The 17,750-nt window shown below is 40.7% G+C and overlaps 1 protein-coding gene and 1 long non-coding RNA gene across 2 annotated transcripts in view; one reads left to right on the top strand and one right to left on the bottom strand.

Moving 5' to 3' along the window:
- The window catches only part of LOC137324197 (BEN domain-containing protein 4), a 32,688-nt gene extending 29,073 nt beyond the window's left edge, over positions 1–3,615 (bottom strand). Inside the window, exon 1 of the mRNA XM_067988336.1 lies at positions 3,065–3,615. Within this exon, the coding sequence (XP_067844437.1) occupies positions 3,065–3,542 (478 nt within the window). The 5' untranslated portion in view covers positions 3,543–3,615. The remainder of the gene's footprint in view (positions 1–3,064) is intronic.
- Positions 3,384–15,944, top strand: LOC137324206 (uncharacterized). Its single transcript, XR_010963555.1, has 2 exons — positions 3,384–4,042; positions 15,284–15,944. It is a non-coding gene; the product is annotated as an uncharacterized lncRNA (long non-coding RNA).
- Positions 15,945–17,750: the final 1,806 nt, after the last annotated feature.

Below are 17,750 nucleotides of genomic sequence, written 5' to 3'. Positions count from 1 at the left end.
GGGATAGGGTGGGAAAGTGGAGTTGAGGTAGAAGATCAGCCATGATCTTATTGAAAGGCGGAGCAGGCTTGAGGGGCCATATGGCCTACTTGCTCCTATTTCTTATGTTCTTACATTCATGGCTGGAGGTGTAAGCATGGCGTTACTTGCGACAGGAAAAAAATGAGATTTCGAGGAAATAAACCTAAAACGTTTAGAATAACAATAACATATATTTTCAAAATATTCCTCGACTCTCGTACAAAATGTTGGAAGAAGACAGTCCAGAATAGACTTCACCAGTTTGTGAGGAACAAAATCAATGAATGTAATGATAACATGCTACACAAGTGATGAGGCCAACTGACCATTCATCATTTATGAACAAATCTGAGAACTAATCTAGAAAGTTTAGTAAAAGCCAAACTGTGAAGCTCCAATATCCAAGATTTTGTAATCAGTCAGAGGTTTGAACAATCTTTATTACTACTAGAAGCATGTAATGGTAGAGTAATTTAACGCTTTGCTGAAGATAATAATAAACATTTGTCATGAAGTAATCAATGTCTTGTTGAAGTTGTACAAGACATTAGTAAGGCCACACTTGGAATGCTGTGTACAGTTCTGGTCACCCTATTATAGAAAGGATATTATTAAACTAGAAAATTGTGCAGAAAAGATTTACTAGGATGCTACCGGGACTTGATGGTTTGACTTATAGGGAGAGGTTGGATAGACTGAGACTTTTTTCCCTGGAGAGTAGGAGGTTTAGGGGTGATCTTATAGAAGTCTATAAAATAATGAGGGGCATAGATAAGGTAGATAGTCAAAATCTTTTCCCAAAGGTAGGGGAGTCTATAACGAGGGGGCATAGATTTAAGGTGAGGGGGAAGAGATACAAAAGGGTCCAGAGGGGCAATTTTTTCACTCAAAGGGTGGTGAGTGTCTGGAACGAGCTGCCAGAGGCAGTAGTAGAGGCGGGTACAATTTTGTCTTTTAAAAAGCATTTGGACAGTTACATGGGTAAGATGGGTATAGAGGGATATGGGCCAAGTGCAGGCAATTGGGACTAGCTTAGTGGTATAAACTGGGCGACATGGACATGTTGGGCCAAAGGGCCTGTTTCCATGTTGTAAACGTCTATGATTCTATGCTTCTATATAAAGGACTATAAGCTGGTCCAGTGTAATTAAATTAAATGGAAGTGGTAAGAACAGAATTAAACAAAGAATGGAATTATACCACCAATTTTGCATGAAAGGGTGACAGTATAACTCCTGGTAAGTTGCATTAACATCACTCCAGAGATCAGGAGCAACACCCCTTAGGGGAGACCGTTCCACAATACTTCAGGTTGACATCACCTGAGCAACGGGATTAGTTTCGGACTGGTCTGGCAGAGAGCCAGTACAGACACAATGGGCCAAATGGCCTCTATCAGTGCTGTAAACTTCTATAGTGTTTAACAACTTTATGGAGTGAAGTCTAGTTTGAAAGCTGTTCAGTGAGTCTGCTGGGCTTCTTGGGCATTGTACAAAGTTCAGTAGAGCTTATTTAAATGTGGCCACCCCCAATTTATAGGCCACAGAACTCTTTCCTGGGTGTAAGAGTCAGATTCACAGCCAGGTAGTAACATATCAGCCGTGAATCAATATTAAAGGAATAGTTGCAGCTTGAAACCAATTTTTTTTTTAAAACACTCAAATATTAACCAAAAAACTCCATTGTAGTTAGTTTTGTTTCAATTTAATGAAATGTGGGCTGTGTGTATGAATGATAAAGCAGGTTAGTGCAGTAATAATGGTAAAAAGAAAACCATAAATGATGAAAGTTTCAAGTAAAAACAGAAAATGCTGAAAATGAACAGCAGGTTGATCAGCATCCGAAAGAGAAAAATAAATCAATGCTTCAGGTGTAACCTTTCATCAGACATGGCACAGCCAAGCCAGAAAAACCCCTTTTATGAGACTGGTTGTATTCTGGGAGTGTTCTGACTTATCAAAGAGGGGACAGAAGGGCAACAGACAGAGGTGAAGAGTTAAGTCTATCAGCTGCTTTGTGAAAGTGGTTAGATTTTGACTCTTCACCTCTATCTGTTGTCCTTCTGTCCCCTCTTTATATTCTTTGCCATGTCCTGACTTGTCTTGGTTCATCCAAAAAGCGGTTTCTCTAACCTAATTGTGTCAGTTCTGATTATGGGTTATGCCCAAAACATACAGCTACCTTTCCCTTTCAGGTGTTGATCGACCTGCTGTTCATTTCCAGCATTCTCTATTGTCTGTGCAGCAATAATGTGGAATTCAGTGCCAGATAATGCAGTGTATCTGGATTAGCCCAATAACTGAAAGAAACAATAAGGTAAGGAAATTCTCATGAGAAATTCTCACTTCACAATCAGTTTTACTAATTACAGTTCAAAAGACGAACCCTGGTTTTTAATCTTACCATAATGCTCAGATTTTAATATATCATCTGTAATATTTATGTATAGAGTAGAAATGTTGTAATTGTGATGTGCAGTACAAGTGTTAACTTCAAGAAAAGCAACAAAGTAATAGTGATTATTAATACTGTAGTATTTGTATAAAATGCATAGGCTGCCATTCTGATGAAGGGTCTCCACCTGGAATGTCAACCTGTCTTTTCTCTTTCAGATGCTGACAGATCTGCTTTATATTTTCAGCATATTCGCTTTTTATTTCAGATTTCCAGCATTCAGTTTCATTTTTTATCTATGCTTAGTTGCCACCCGTCAAAATGAAACTGAATTCAGCAGCTAAAATTGGTCCTCAAACCATACCAACAAATAATACAATTTTAATTGACAGTAAATCCTACCTTCCTGCTGCAATGCAGATTTATCAACTCATTGATTAAAATCATTTCTGCATTGTACCCATGGTACCTCCACAAGCTGGATACAGGTTGTAAAAAACATACTAACTTGGGAGTTCAGCCATTCTTGGGAAAACTTGGCAAGAACAAAATTACTGTATTCGAAGAGAAACTTTTGGCTGTTAGTGACTTAAATATTGATACTGTGAATGGGGATACTAGTTAATATTTCAGAAAAGGTTACCAATACCTGCACTTAGGTTGATGTTGCTGTTTTCAGCTCCTGATTGGTTTGCGGCTATGTTGTTGTACCTGACAGAAGGATGGTCTGGAGCCGTTGTTCCAAGGTGGGATTGGGATGCTGAAGCTAACGTAGACGTTGATGCTGCTCCCAGGGCTATTCTGTTGTTAGAGACACTCTGGTATGGGTAATGCTGCTGTTGATGGTGCTGATGGTGGAAGTGATGTTGCTGTTGTTGCTGCTGCTGCTCGGTGTTGATGGCAACGGGCGGATGATGGTGATTCTGATGATGAGCCCCTCCTCCTCCTCCTCCAGTCCCAATGGCCAGTTGCGGGATCTCGACCATGGTGGGTCTGTCGTACCTCCTGGCCATCACCTTCTTGCCAGGGAATGGTTTGAGGACACTGTAGGGGTTCCGCTGTTTGCAGAGTTTGGAGATGGTGCCCGATCGCAGTCCTTCATCATCCGCCTGGTTCATCTCCTCCATTGCAGATCGCTTATGCGAGGGGGAGGGGGCGATTTTTCTTACCCTTCAGGTTTGACGCTTCCACTCAATCGAGTTTGCAGTCGGAAGGGCTACCGGTGATTGGCAGCGCCGCTGACCTACACCCAGGAGACATACAGGCGAACAGACGCGCAGCCCCCGGAGCGACCCAATGAGAAAAACGCAAGGGCGGGACTTCTGCTTGCAGCTTAGGCTGCTGTCAATGCACTTGTCTCAGTCTTAGTGTGAGTGTCTGTCTCAGTGTGTGTGTCTATGTCTGTCACAGTGTGTGTCTGTCTGTGTGTGTGCCTGTCTCTTGTCTGTGTTTATCTGTGTGTGTCTGTCTCTTTGTGTGTGTCTGTCTCTTGTGTATGTCTGCCTATGTGTGTGACTGTGTGTGTGTGTGTGTGTTTCTGTGTCTCCGTGTGTTTACAATGAGCTGAAACTGACCTACACAATGGCCTGTCAGCAAGAGTTCAACAATGACAGACATACACACCGAGGTAGTCTTTTTCGCAGCTTGTTTGGCTGCAGTTCTCTTTAAACAATTGCCGATTAATTGCAAAAACAAGTGTATGTTGTATTATTTAAATATTCAAACGAATGTCGGAAAAATAATAACCAGCCATCTTTCAAATTCCATTGTTGTCGCAAACGTGCAAGATTGCGAGATCTGTGCCGATGGAAAAGGGGGAGGGGGCGTAGAGATGGGAGAAGGTAATTCAAAGCCATGAAGTAAAGCTGAACAGCTGCGGATGGTTTACGCAGATTTCGCAAAATCTTGAAAAAGTTCATTTTATATCAAACTCTGTTTCCTGTTAAATTTCGGCGTGCTTGAAAGCAGCGGCAGGAAATACTTTCCCCTGCGGGGCACTATACTGAAACCGTGTAATCTTTATTGCTAAATACCACAAATGCACCACTTAGAAAATAATTGTGTAGAAGGTCCTCTAAATCGAAGCTGGTTTTAGGTAGAACTCTGATTATATAACATACTCCAAATGTGATTGTGGTTGTACATCTTCAACATTTAAACCAAACTTCGTGGGCAAAAATATAAAGCAAAACACTTGCAGTTGATATTTACAATTTCTGTCACGTTAAGGATCCTTTATTCAGATTACAAGGTACTTAAATGATTAATACCCTGATAATACATATGTGATTCTGTTGTCTAGTTTACATTGCTCTCCCTGTTCTAAATGGACTGACCTACTGCTGTGTTGAATTTCAGCCAAGTTCCGTGTATTACCTATATTACATAGAATTACACAGAATGTACAGCACAGAATCAGGCCTATGCCAGTGTTTATGCTCCACACGAGCCACCTCCCTCCCTACTTCATCTAACCCTATCAGCATATCGGGCTAGTCCTTTCTCCCTCATGTGTTTATCTAGCTTCCCCTTAAATGCATCTATGCTAGTCACCTCAACCACCCCTTGTGGTAATGAGTTCCACATTCTAACCACTCTCTGGGTAAAGAAGTTTCTCCTGAATTCCCTATTGGATTTATTAGTGACTATCTTATATTTATGGCCCCTAGTTCTGGTCTCGCCTGCAACTGGAAACATCTTCTCTACATCCCTTTCGTAATAAAGATCTCTATCAGGTCACCCCTCAGTCTTCTCTTTTCTCGAGAAAAGAGCCCCAGCCTGCTCAATCTTTCCTGACAGGTATAACCTCTCAGTTCTGATATCATCCCAGTAAATCTTTTTTGCACCTTCTCCAGTGCCCCTATATCCTTTTTATAATATGGAGACCAGAACTGTTCACAGTACTGCAAGTGTGGCCTAACCAAAGTTCTGTACAAGTTTAACATAACTTCCCTGCTTTTCAATTCTATCCCTTTACAAATAAACCCCAGTGCTTGATTAGTTTTTTTATGGCCTTATTAGCCTGCTTCGCTACTTTTAGTGATTTGTGTATCTGTACCCCCAGATCCCTTTGCTCCTCTAACCCATTTAGACTAATTTTCCAAACAGTATTATCCTTATTCTTCCTGCCAAAATGTAATACCTCACACTTACCTATATTGAAATTCATTTGCTCATTCTGCAAGTTTGTCTCCCTGTATTTTGTAGCAGTCCCCCTCATTATTAGTTATATCCCCCAATTTGGTGTCGTCTGCAAATTTTGAAATTGTTCTTCCGATTCCCAAGTCCAAATCGTTTATGTGAATGGTGAACAACAGTGATCCCAGCTCCGATCTTGTGGAACACCACTTCCCATCTTTCGCCAGTCTGAGTAACTACCTTTAAACCCAACTCTCTGTTTTCTGTTTTGCTATCCATTCTGCTACTTATCTCTTGGCTCCACGTGCTGTGACCTTAGTCTACTCTGTGGTACCTTATCGAAGGCCTTTTGAAAATCCAAATATATTACATCAACTTCATTACTCTTCTCTACCCTTTCTGTTACTTCTTCAAAGAATTCACTAAGGTTGGTCAAGCATGACCTTCCCTTTTGAAATCCGTGCTGACTATTCTTTATTATATTTTCAGTTTCTAGATATTTTTCTATTACATCTTTGAGTAAGGATTCCATGATCTTTCCTGTTACCGACATTAAGCTAATTGGTCTATAGTTCCCTGGACTTGTTCTATCTCCCTTTTTAAAAATAGGAATCACATTAGCTGTCCGCCAGTCCTCTGGCACTATTCCCTTTTCTAATGTATTTATATGTATATATGTAATAGTGCCTCTGCTATTTCTTCCCTAACTTCTCTTAATATGCGCAGATGCAATCCATCCGGACCAGGGGTTTTATCCTCTCTAAGTTTGATTAGTTTATCAATTATCTACCTCCTTTCTACCTTAAATGTCTTTATATCTTTTTTGTTCTCTTCTAATGCCATGCCCACCATGTTAGTCTCCCTGGTAAATACTGAGGCAAAGTAATTATTTAATATTTCTGCCATTCCGCTGTCATTATCTGTGAGTTTATCGTGTGTATCCCTTAGTGGCCCTATCCCTATCCCGATTTTTTTTGTTATTTATGTGTCTGTAGAGTACTTTACTATTTCTTTTTATATTCCTTGATAATTTAATTTTGTAGTTTCTCTTTGCTTTCCAAATTGATTTTTTAACTTCTTTCCCAATCTTTTTTTGTATTCCCTTTTGTCATCCTCTTTGTTGTCTACGTATTTAGTGTATGCCTATTTCTTCGATTCCAATGTTGCCCTTATTTATTTATTCATCCATGGTGTATCATTACTAGCTAGCTTGTTTTTGCTTTTTAGTGGGATATATTTTTCCGGACTCTATTGATCACTGTTTTTAATGTTTACAACTGCTGTTCTATTTCTTTGTTTATCAGTAAATCTTTCCAGTTTATTTTCCCTCGTTCAATTCTCATCCCTTGAAAATAAGCTTTTTTCCAATTTATTACTTTGATCTTTTCTTACTTATGTCCTTCTCAATCTTTATCTTAATCTTATTATCTTGTGATCGCTATTGCCTAGATGTTCTCTTTTGCTTACTTCTCTTATCTGTTCTGGTTCATTTCCCATTACCAGATCCAGCAGTGCTTCCTCTGTTCTTGGGTTTTTTACATACTGGGTAAGAAAGGAGTCCTGCACACTTTGTAAAAACTCCATTCCCTGTACCCCTTTACCTATCTCTTCTTGCCAGTTTATTTGGGGATAGTTCAAATCTCCCATGATTATTATTCTATGTCCTTTACTCATTTCACATATTTGCTTACATATTTTTTCCTCCATCTCCTTTCCACGATTAGGTGGTCTGTAGAATACCCCTATTAGCGCGATCAATCCCTTTTTATCTTTTATTTCCTGTAGAATCATAGAAAATTTAAGGCAAACAAGGAGGCCATTTGGCCCATCGTGTTCGCGCTGGCCGAAAATTAGATACCCAGCCTAATCCCACTTTCCAGCACTTAGTCATATGAACATACGAATTAAGAGCAGGAGTAGGCCATTCGGCCCCTGGAGCCTGCTTTGCCATTTGATAAGATCATGGCAGATCAGATTGTGACCTCAACCCTACTTTCTCATCTACCTACCTTTGACTCCCTTGTTAATCAGGAATCTATCTAACTCAACCTTAAAAATATTCAATGACCCTGCCTCCCCCGCTCTCTGAGGAAGGGAGTTCCACAGACTCATGACCCTCAGAGAAAAAAATTCTCCTCATCACCGTCTTAAATGGGAGACCCCTTATTTTTAAACTGTGGCCCCTAGTTCTAGTCTCTCCCACAAGGGGCAACATTCCCTCAGCATCTACCCCTTCTAGTCCCTTCACAACCTTATATGTTTCAATAAGATCACCTCTCATTCTTCTAAACTCCAGCGTATACAGGCCCAACTTGTCCAACCTTTCCTCATAAGATAACCCCCGCATCTCAGGAATCAGTCCATAGCCTTGTAGGTTATGGCACTTCAAATGCATATACAAGTAACTTTTTAAGTGCGATGAGGGTTTCTGCCTCTACCACCTTTTCAGGCAGTGAGTTCCAGACCCCCACCACCCTCTGGGTGAAAAAAATTCTCCTCAGCTCCCCTCTAATCCTTCTTCCAATCACTTTAAATCTATGCCCCCTGGTTATTGACCTCTCTGCTAAGGGAAGTAGTTCCTTCCTATCCACTCTATCAAGGCCCCTCATAATTTTATACACCTCAATTAAATCTCCCCTCAGCCTCCTCTGTTCCAAAGAAAACAACCCCAGCCTATCCAATCTTTCCTCATAGGTAAAATTCTCCAGTTCTGGCAACATCTTCGTAAATCTCCTCTGTACCCTCTCCAGTGCAATTACATCCTTCCTGTAATGTGGTGACCAGAACTGTACACAGTATTCAAGCTGTGGCCTAACTAGTGTTATATACAGTTCTAGCATAACCTCCCTGGTCTTATTCTGTGCCTTGGCTAATAAAAGAAAGTATCCTGTATATCTTCTTAACCACCTTATCTACCTGTCCTGCTACCTTCAGGGATCTGTGGACATGCACTTCAAGGTCTCTCTTTCCTCTACACTTCTCAGTATCCTCCCATTTATTATATATTCCCTTACCTTGTTTGCCCTTCCCAAATGCGTTACCTCACACACCTCCGGATTGAATTCCATTTGCCTCTTTTCTGCCCACCTGACCAGTCCATTGATATCTTCCTGCAGTCTACAGCTTTCATCCTCACTATCAACCACACGGCCAATTTTTGTATTACCTACAAACTTCTTGATCATGCCCCTTACATTTAAGTCCAAATCATTGATATATATCACAAAAAGCAAGGGATCTAGTACTGAGCCCTGCAGAACCCCACTGGAAACCGCCTTCCACTCACAAAAACACCTGTCGAACATTACTCTTTGCTTCCTGCCACTGACCCAATTTTGGATCCAACTTGCCACTTTCCCATAGATCCCATAGGCTTGTACTTTTTTGACCAGTCTGACGGGACCTTGCCAAAAGCTTTGCTAAAATTCTTGTAGATGACATCAAATACACTATCCTTATCGACCCTCCTTGTTACCTCCTCAAAAAATTCAATCAAATTAGTCAGACACGACCTTCCCTTAACAAATCCATGCTGACTGTCCTTGATTAATCCGTGCCTTTCTAAATTATGATTTATATTACAGGCCAGACTGAATGGCCTGTAATTACTCAGTTCATCCCTCTCTCTCTTTTTAAAAATGGTACAACGTTAGCAGACGTTCAATGCTCCAGCACCATGCCTGTATCCAGGGAGGATTGGAAAATGATGGTCAGAGCCTCGATTATTTCCTCCCTTGCTTCTTTTAACAGCCTGGGATACATTTCATCCGGGCCTGGTGATTTATTTACTTTCAAAGATGCTAATCCACTTAATACTTCCTCTTTCAATATGTTTATCCCATCCAATATTTCACACTCCTCCTCCTTAACTACAACGTCTGCATCGTCCCCCTCTTTTGTGAAGACAGACGCAAAGGATTCATTAAGAACCATACCAACATCTTCCGCCTCCACACATAGGTTACCTTTTTGGTCTCTAATAGGCCCTACTCATTCCTTAGTTATCCTCTTGCTCTTAATGTATTTATAAAACATCTTTGGGTTTTCCTTGATTTTACTTGCCAATATTTTTTCATGCCCTCTCTTTGCTTTCCTAGTTTCCTTTTTAATTTCACCCCTGCATTTTCTTTACTCCTCTAGGCTTTCTGTAGTATTGAGCTCTCGGTGTCTGAAATAAGCTTTCCTTTTTTGCCTTATCTTAGACTGTATGCTCCTTGACATCCAGGGGGCTCTAGATTTGGCAGCCGCTCCCTTTTTCTTTGTGGGAATATGTTTACTCTGAACCCCTTGAATCACCCCTTTGAATGCCTCCCACTGCTCTGACGTTGATTTACTTTCAAATAGCTGTTTCCAGTCCGTTTTTGCTAAATCACTTCTCAGCTTAGTAAAATTGGCCTTTCCCCAATTGAGAACTTTAACACCTGTTCTTTCGTTGTCCTTTTCCATAACTATGCTAAATCTAACTGAGTTATGATCACTACCACCAAAATGCTTTCCCACTGATACTCCTTCCACCTGCCCAGCTTCATTTCCTAAAACTAAATCCAGAACTGCCTCCTCTCTTGTTGGGCTTGCAATGTACCGGCCAAAAAAGTTCTCCTGAATGCAATTTAAGAATTTTATGCCCTCTATACCATTCACACTGTTTGTATCCCAGTTAATATTCGGGTAGATGAAATCCCCTACTATTACTGCCCTATTGCTATTGCACTTCTCAGAAATGCGCCTACATATTTGCTCTTCCATCTCCCTCTGACTGTTTGGGGATCTGTAGTACACTCCCAGTCGTGTGACTGCCCCTTTTTTGTTTCTTAGCTCAACCTATATGGCCTCATTTGATAATCTTTCCAACATATCACCCTCCTCACAGCTGTAATTGTTTCTTTAACCAAAATTGCTACCCCCCTCCTTTTTTATCCCCCTCTCTATCTCGTCTGAAAACCTTGTAACCAGGAACATTGAGCTGCCATTCCTACCCTATTTCAATCCATATAGATTCTGTTTCTATCCTTCTGTTAGTTATGTTCTTTTTTCTACTGCCATTATGTTATCCCTAATTAGTACAGCTACTCCATCCCCCTTCCTTCCCTATCCTATCTGATTATGTTACAGTCTGCAATATTTAGTTGCCAGTCCTGTTCTTGATGTAGCCATGTACAACTGGATACTCTTCGATCAGTCCCCTGGATGAAAGGGAGCAACACCATTTTATAATACATTTTTAGCCTCTAATAAAGCATTTAAAATGTTCAACATTGGCGTATAATAACAGAGCTGTTTAGTCTCTTGAATTTCACAAGTATCGTTAGTATCGCTGTCAAGACTGAACAAATTCCAGTTGTGAGATTTTTCTATTACCTGATGCATAAATTCTGCGAAAAATATAAACTTGACTAAAAGTAGCAAGCTGTGCCTGTCACATTGGCTTCACCGAATGGCAGACCAAAATTGCTGTTTTGGCCTTTCAACATCCTCCTCTCCATGTCTTGTTCTCTTATTTTCTCTTTTTATTTTTCTCTTCTCCTGTTGGATTTGCAAATGTTTTCTCTTGTTTTCTCTTTGGAGAAGGAGAAAAAGCAAGAAAACTTTATGTGAGCAGGGTTATCCCAACAGCAATATTAAAAGCCCTCTATTGGGGCAATAGGCCTATAAGTTTTAACAGAGAGCCCTCTCTATCGCCTCCAAAGTGTTCTCTTGTTTATTCTTATAGAATCATAGAATCATAGAAGTTACAACATGGAAACAGGCCCTTCGGCCCATGTCGCCCAGTTTATACCACTAAGCTAGTCTCAATTTCCTGCATTTGGCCCATATCCCTCTATACCCATCTTACCCATGTAACTGTCCAAATGCTTTTTAAAAGACAAAATTGTACCCGCCTCTACTACTGCCTCTGGCAGCTCGTTCCAGACACTCACCACCCTTTGAGTGAAAAAATTGCCCCTCTGGACCCTTTTGTATCTCTCCCCTCTCACCTTAAATCTATGCCCCCTCGTTATAGACTCCCCTACCTTTGGGAAAAGATTTTGACTATCTACCTTATCTATGCCCCTCATTATTTTATAGACTTCTATAAGATCACCCCTTAACCTCCTACTCTCCAGGGAAAAAAGTCCCAGTCTGTCTAACCTCTCCCTATAAGTCAAACCATCAAGTCCTGGTAGCATCCTAGTAAATCTTTTCTGCACTCTTTCTAGTTTAATAATATCCTTTCTATAATAGGGTGACCAGAACTGTACACAGTACTCCAAGATTTATCTAGACTTTTCTGCTATTGATTTCAGTCCTGCATTATTGATCTTGGCTCTTCACCTATCTTTTGCAGTTTTTAAACAATTGAAAACCTATCTGAAAGGTCCAAAATTGCAGGATACCACCAAAATTGGAAAGGAGTAGGAGGAAAGAGATGAATTTAGAATCAATGGGTAGGTGATGCCAAGTTTGGGTTTTAAAAAAAAAATTGTAGGAGAAAAATAAAACTGAGAGAGGTAAAAAGCTCTAGAGTTTTCAGGTCCTTTATAGAGAGTTAAAAGTTTGTGAGAGTGAAAGAAATGTTTGGTGTAAAAGAGAAAACCAGCCTACTTGCCTTAGCAATGGAGAAGAGTTCCACTGGAGATCAGAGGAGGCAGTGAAATGAAGAGCGTCTAGATGAAGATGGACTAATAGTGGAAATGCCTAAGTTAAGAGGTAGTAGCTGCTGGCTGGAATTGTGACGGACATGAAGCAACTATGTTTGAAAAATTAAAAGAAACAAGAATTCCATTGTCCTGTTAAAATGGACACAGAGGTGATCACAGAAGCAGCAACTCTGTTTTGAAAATGTAGGAGTCATTGTGACTGATGACATCATGAAGAGTGTGTATAAAAGGACATAAACTCCATTTATATGGCATCTCTGTGGGTAAAACCTCAGATCTAACAGTTGAGGGATGTTTTCACATAAGGTTAACAGCAAGTAAATAAAATTGCACCACAAAAGCACAATTAACAATCATACCACTTTGTACATTACCAATTCAATATCCTCTACATAGCTGTAAGTTAGCACAAAATTCCTAATACACTGCTGACAGTGACAAGGACATATTTTTTCAGGAGACTTTGCTGTTTCTTTTCATAAAAATCTTCCCTAGTTACAGGAACATCTGTTGTCATTTAAGACTGATTTTAATTAATTCAATCTACTCCTTCCTTGATTGATTCACACATATTGTACAAAATATTTACAATGTGTTTATACTGTTTTATTTACACACACGGAACAGAATAATTTCAGAAACCAAAATAAAGTTTTAGCCCATCCAGCCCTTGTATTTATATCATTATTTATGGCTAGTCAGCATATCAGTGCTTCATGAAGACAGTGAGCAACAGTTCCACAGCTCTGAGAGTGAATTTAAAAGAACCAACCCTAACAGGTTCTGTTGGAATAACTATCTTAAAATTAGCCTCACCTCTATTTAAAGGGGATGGGTCAGAGAGATTCCACAAATGCAATTAGTAATGGAGACATTAGCACCAGTACAAAAATAAATCTGTGCATGCTACCAACAAATTTAAAAACCACAGGGTCTTTTACTCTAGGGCAGTCTACCACCAGCATTAAGAATAAGAAGCCAGGTTGATGAAAGAAATACTAGGGACTGCAACAATACCTTTATACTCAAATGAATACTTATTCACCAAACAGCAGAAAAGATATATATGCTGTAGAAATAAAGTAATTTATTTAGGAAATAATTTCTGATTATGATATGAATCAGAATGGTGAAGAGTTTCAATTATTTATTTTTGAGTCTGATTGATCCCATGCTTCAGTTAAAGTATCACATTGTGGTGATATTGGCAGGGAAGGAGAAGAGACCATTCTGGAAGCATTAGATTTAGTAAATCACTGTGGGTCTACACACATACTTAAATTAAACAGTATCTTTTCTTTATTATTTTAAAATCTTTTATTTTTAATCTTTGTTAATATAGTGAAAAGTTTAAGATCTTGGGGCTATAAATTGGGCCACCTAGCGGCCATTGTTTCAGCACTATGCGGCCTCCCGAACATCCAAGATGGCGTCTTGGATGCGCGCGCTAGCATGCTTCTAGTGTGACGTGCGCGGACGCCATCTTGGTAAAAGGTTTAGCACATGCGGCAAATAACGAACGCCGGCAGCATTTAAAGTAGGGAGAATATGCGTTTGATCAGTGTGCAACCCTCATTTAAAGTGATAGACACTATTTTGGGACTTTTCGCTCAACTCCACACACTGTCGTAACCACGACCATCTGAACATGTCTTAGAGTGCCTGGAAGACTCCACACCAGTGCTATTTAAAGGGACCATGCAGGATTTACAGGTTAGTTGCCGGATTATTGCTTCTGGCTGCTGATGAAGGTTTTTGGAGGTCTCCTATACTTGAATACTAGGACGAGGGGACATAGCCTAATATTTAGAGCCAGGACGTGCAGGAGTGAAGTTAGGAAATGCTTTTACACACAAAGTTTGGGAGAAGTTTGGAACGCTCTTCTGCAGACGGCAGTTGATGCTAGCTCAATAGTGAATTTTAAATCTGAGATTGATAGATTTCTGTGAACCAAGGGTATTAAGGGATATGGGACTAAGGCAGGTATATGGAGTTAGGTCACAAATCAACCATGATCTTATTGAATGGCGGAACAGGCTTGAGGGGCTAAATGCCACTGCCACTTGTTGTTTCGTGTTATGCACCACCTTCTCCTGAAAGAAAGCGGGACATGTGTCTGGGTGACGTGCCTGTCATGGTTGAATAGCTGGCAGTGTGTGTGGCCTGTTAGTTGTGGGTGTGCAGCTTGCAACAGTGGTAATGTGTAAGGGTGAGAGGAAGCATCTGATTGTAAGAGTTGAGTACTGATGGAAAGAGTTTATTGGGATGTGGGTGATAAGGGGTGTAGTGCGTGAAGCACTGGATACGGCTAGTGGTGCAGCTGGTAGGAGATGCCACTTGACAGTTGACCTCACTCACTTTGACCACTCATGTCAAAGCATTGAACTTCTTCCTGCACTGCATCCATGTTCATGGTGCTATGTGCCTGGCATTGACTTCGTCCACTACTGCCTCCCACTGCCTTTCGGGCATATGTCTGGAGGGCCTCTTGCCCCCTCCCCATGCGAATATAGGATACTGTTCCTTCTGTCCACCTCTTGCACCAAGGCCTCTGGTGCATCATCAGAGAACCTTGATGCACGCTCTCTTACAGGCCTGGTACAAACTCTGATCAGCAGATTGGTGAGGTGTGGCATGCAGATTGGAGGATGTGGGATTTAGTAGTGTGCAAACTTTATTCAATGTTTGAACCTAACTCAACAGTTTGTAAACATAGGGACAGGAACAGCATCTGTGTTTTACATGTGCGATGTCTGATCTCCATTCAAACTTCGTGCAGATAGCAGACTGTTACTTTTAGCAAGTAACAGGTACTGGCTACCTTTAAGAGATTTTGGCAGGCTGTCAGATAGACATCTTGTCCTTTAAGAGATTGGGGTTCCCCTGCTGGTGAAAAGTGCAAATGTCCTTGAATCCTCATGCAAATCAGCATTGACAACGCTGCTTTCAGGTTATTACTGAGGCCGGACAAATGTCTCATCCTGCCTGCGCAAGAAGCACCGGGCGTGGGTTAGTTGCAGATCGCGGTATCCGCGCCCAGTTTATGGCCTAATCCAATTTAACCCCCCTTGTCTCTCCTTACCTTTGTACAGAGATACGTTGGCTACTTTGACCACCTTGAAGCAGACACTAGGAATATCACCAACAGCATGGCCCTTGCACCAGCAACCAGCAACCAGCAACCAGCAACCAGCAACCAGCAACCAGCAACCAGCAACCAGCAACCAGCAACCAGCAACCAGCAACCAGCAACCCATTGTTTTCCTCAATGAAATTCAAGCAACCATCATTTGGAACAAAAGCTGTGACTTTCTTGCTGTGCCTTTTCTTTGCAACATCCATTTATATTGACCCACTATCACAATTGAAAGCAATTACCAGTGTGGTCGAATTATCACTAATTGACTGGCAATTAACTCCCTTTTGCTCCAATATGATACCAATGGCTCATTTCCTGCAATGGGCAAGAATGATGGAATCAAAAGGGTTCCTTTGTGAAAAGTCTGTATGAAAAGAAAGTTCACTGACCTCACATTGAAATGAGCATGACTTTGTAACTGTGTATGTGAAGGCTAGTCAATGTGTAGTGACTATCAAAGGCTATTGATTGAAAGTTTTCTTCAATTACTGATAGAAATTTAGCACCATCAGAGAAGGGGGCTCTCCATTGCTCATACTATAACTGCAATTGATCAAGTTTCCTCGTATATATTTTACCTTGGTCAGATACAATTATAACTTTTTTTCAACAAACTGGTATGTCAATTATTAAGCCACAAAATCCCCAATTGGCCAATAAAAGCTCATTTATTGCTGAATAGCAATATGTTGGGAGCCATTCTTGTTATGTATGTTGGTATCTTTAGTATTGGTACACATACATCAATACGGTATGAAGTATTTGTATTAGTATACAATATCAATGCTTTGTACAGATATCAATATTTCAAACAAAAGGACGAGCTGTGGTACTAGTCAAATAGATGTTCCTTGCCATGTATCTAAATAGAGCTTTGGGATCAGAGTGACAATTTATTACAAAGTGTCATAGAATAAGATAAATCCCTCCACAATATCAATTGTTTGTATAAAATATTTGGAGGTTGTATGTTGACTCAACTATAATAGATGTTATAAATCTGGATCTAGGAACATAGGAATAGGAATAGGCCATTCAGCCTGCTCTGCCATTCAGTGAGATCATGGCTGATCTGTATCCTAACTCCTTTTACCCACCTAACTCCATATCCCTTAATACCCTAATATAGCAAAAATCTATTGATCTTAGATTTAAAATTATTAATTGACCTAGCATCTACTGCCTTTAATGGAGATAGTTCCATATTTCTACACCCTTTACATGAAGAAGTGTTTCCTAACTTCTCTCCTGAATGGCCTGGCTCTGATTTTAAAGTTATGTCCCCTTGTTCTAGATTCCCCCACCAGCGAGATGAATTTCTCTCTACCCTATCAATTCCTTTCAATATCCTAAAGACCTCAATCAAATCACCCTGTAACCTTCTTTGTTGGATATTCCAGAATGGATCTTTTCAATACTTACTGACAGGTTCAGGCAAATAAAAAGGATTAGGAAAAGATAGCTTCGTACCGAAAGCAGAGCTTATTCATTAAAGGTAGTCTCCATGAAGTTAATAAAATACCAAATTGCAGCCACATTTCAGCAATTATTGGAACTGGTTCATTAAGTACTCACCGAAATTCCAGCAGAGTGTACCTGTATGTCTATTCAGGTACTAAAGTCCTATAAATGACATTAGGAACATCTACTGCATTATAAAGAATTTGTTTTGTTCATGGCAGTAGACTTAAACACAATCTTGGTACTACTAAATATTGGAAAGACTGAAACCATTGTCACAAACTCTGTTCCCAGGCCACTGACTCCATCCTTCTCCATGGCCATTGTCTGAGGCTGAACTAGACCATTCACAACCTTGGCGTCCTATTTGACCCTGAAATGAGCTTCAGACCCCTTATCTGCTCCATCACCAAGACCACCTACTTCCACCTCCGTAACATCGCCCATCTCCACCCCTGTCTCAGCTCATCTGCTGCTGAAACCCTTATCCATGCCTTTGTTACCTCTAGATTTGACTATTCCAATGCTCTCCTGGCCGGCCTCATACCTTGCACCCTCCGTAAACTTGAACTCATCCAAAGATCTGCTGCCCGTATCCTAACTCGCATCAAGTCTGGTTCACCCATCACCCCTGTGCTCGTTGACCTACGTTGGCTCCCGATCCGGCAACGCCTCGATTTTAAAATTCTCATCCTTGTTTTCAAATCCTTCCATGGTCTCACCCCTCCCTATCTCTGTAACCACCTCCAGCCCTACAACCCTCCGAGATCTCTGCGCTCCTCCAATTCTGGCCTCTTGGGCAACCCCGATTTTAATCGCTCCATCATTGGCGGCCGTGCTTTCAGCTGCCTAGGATCTAAGCCCTGGAACTCCCTCCCTAAAGCTCACCGCCTCTCTAGCTCTCTCTCCTCCTTTAAGACGCTCCTTAAAACATACCTCTTTGACCAAGCTTTTGGTCA

This window comes from Heptranchias perlo, chromosome 1 (genome assembly GCF_035084215.1).
Source record: "Heptranchias perlo isolate sHepPer1 chromosome 1, sHepPer1.hap1, whole genome shotgun sequence".
Lineage (NCBI taxonomy): Eukaryota > Metazoa > Chordata > Chondrichthyes > Hexanchiformes > Hexanchidae > Heptranchias > Heptranchias perlo.
Note: the sequence above shows the minus strand (reverse complement) of the source record. Positions and strands in the feature narration are given on the sequence as shown.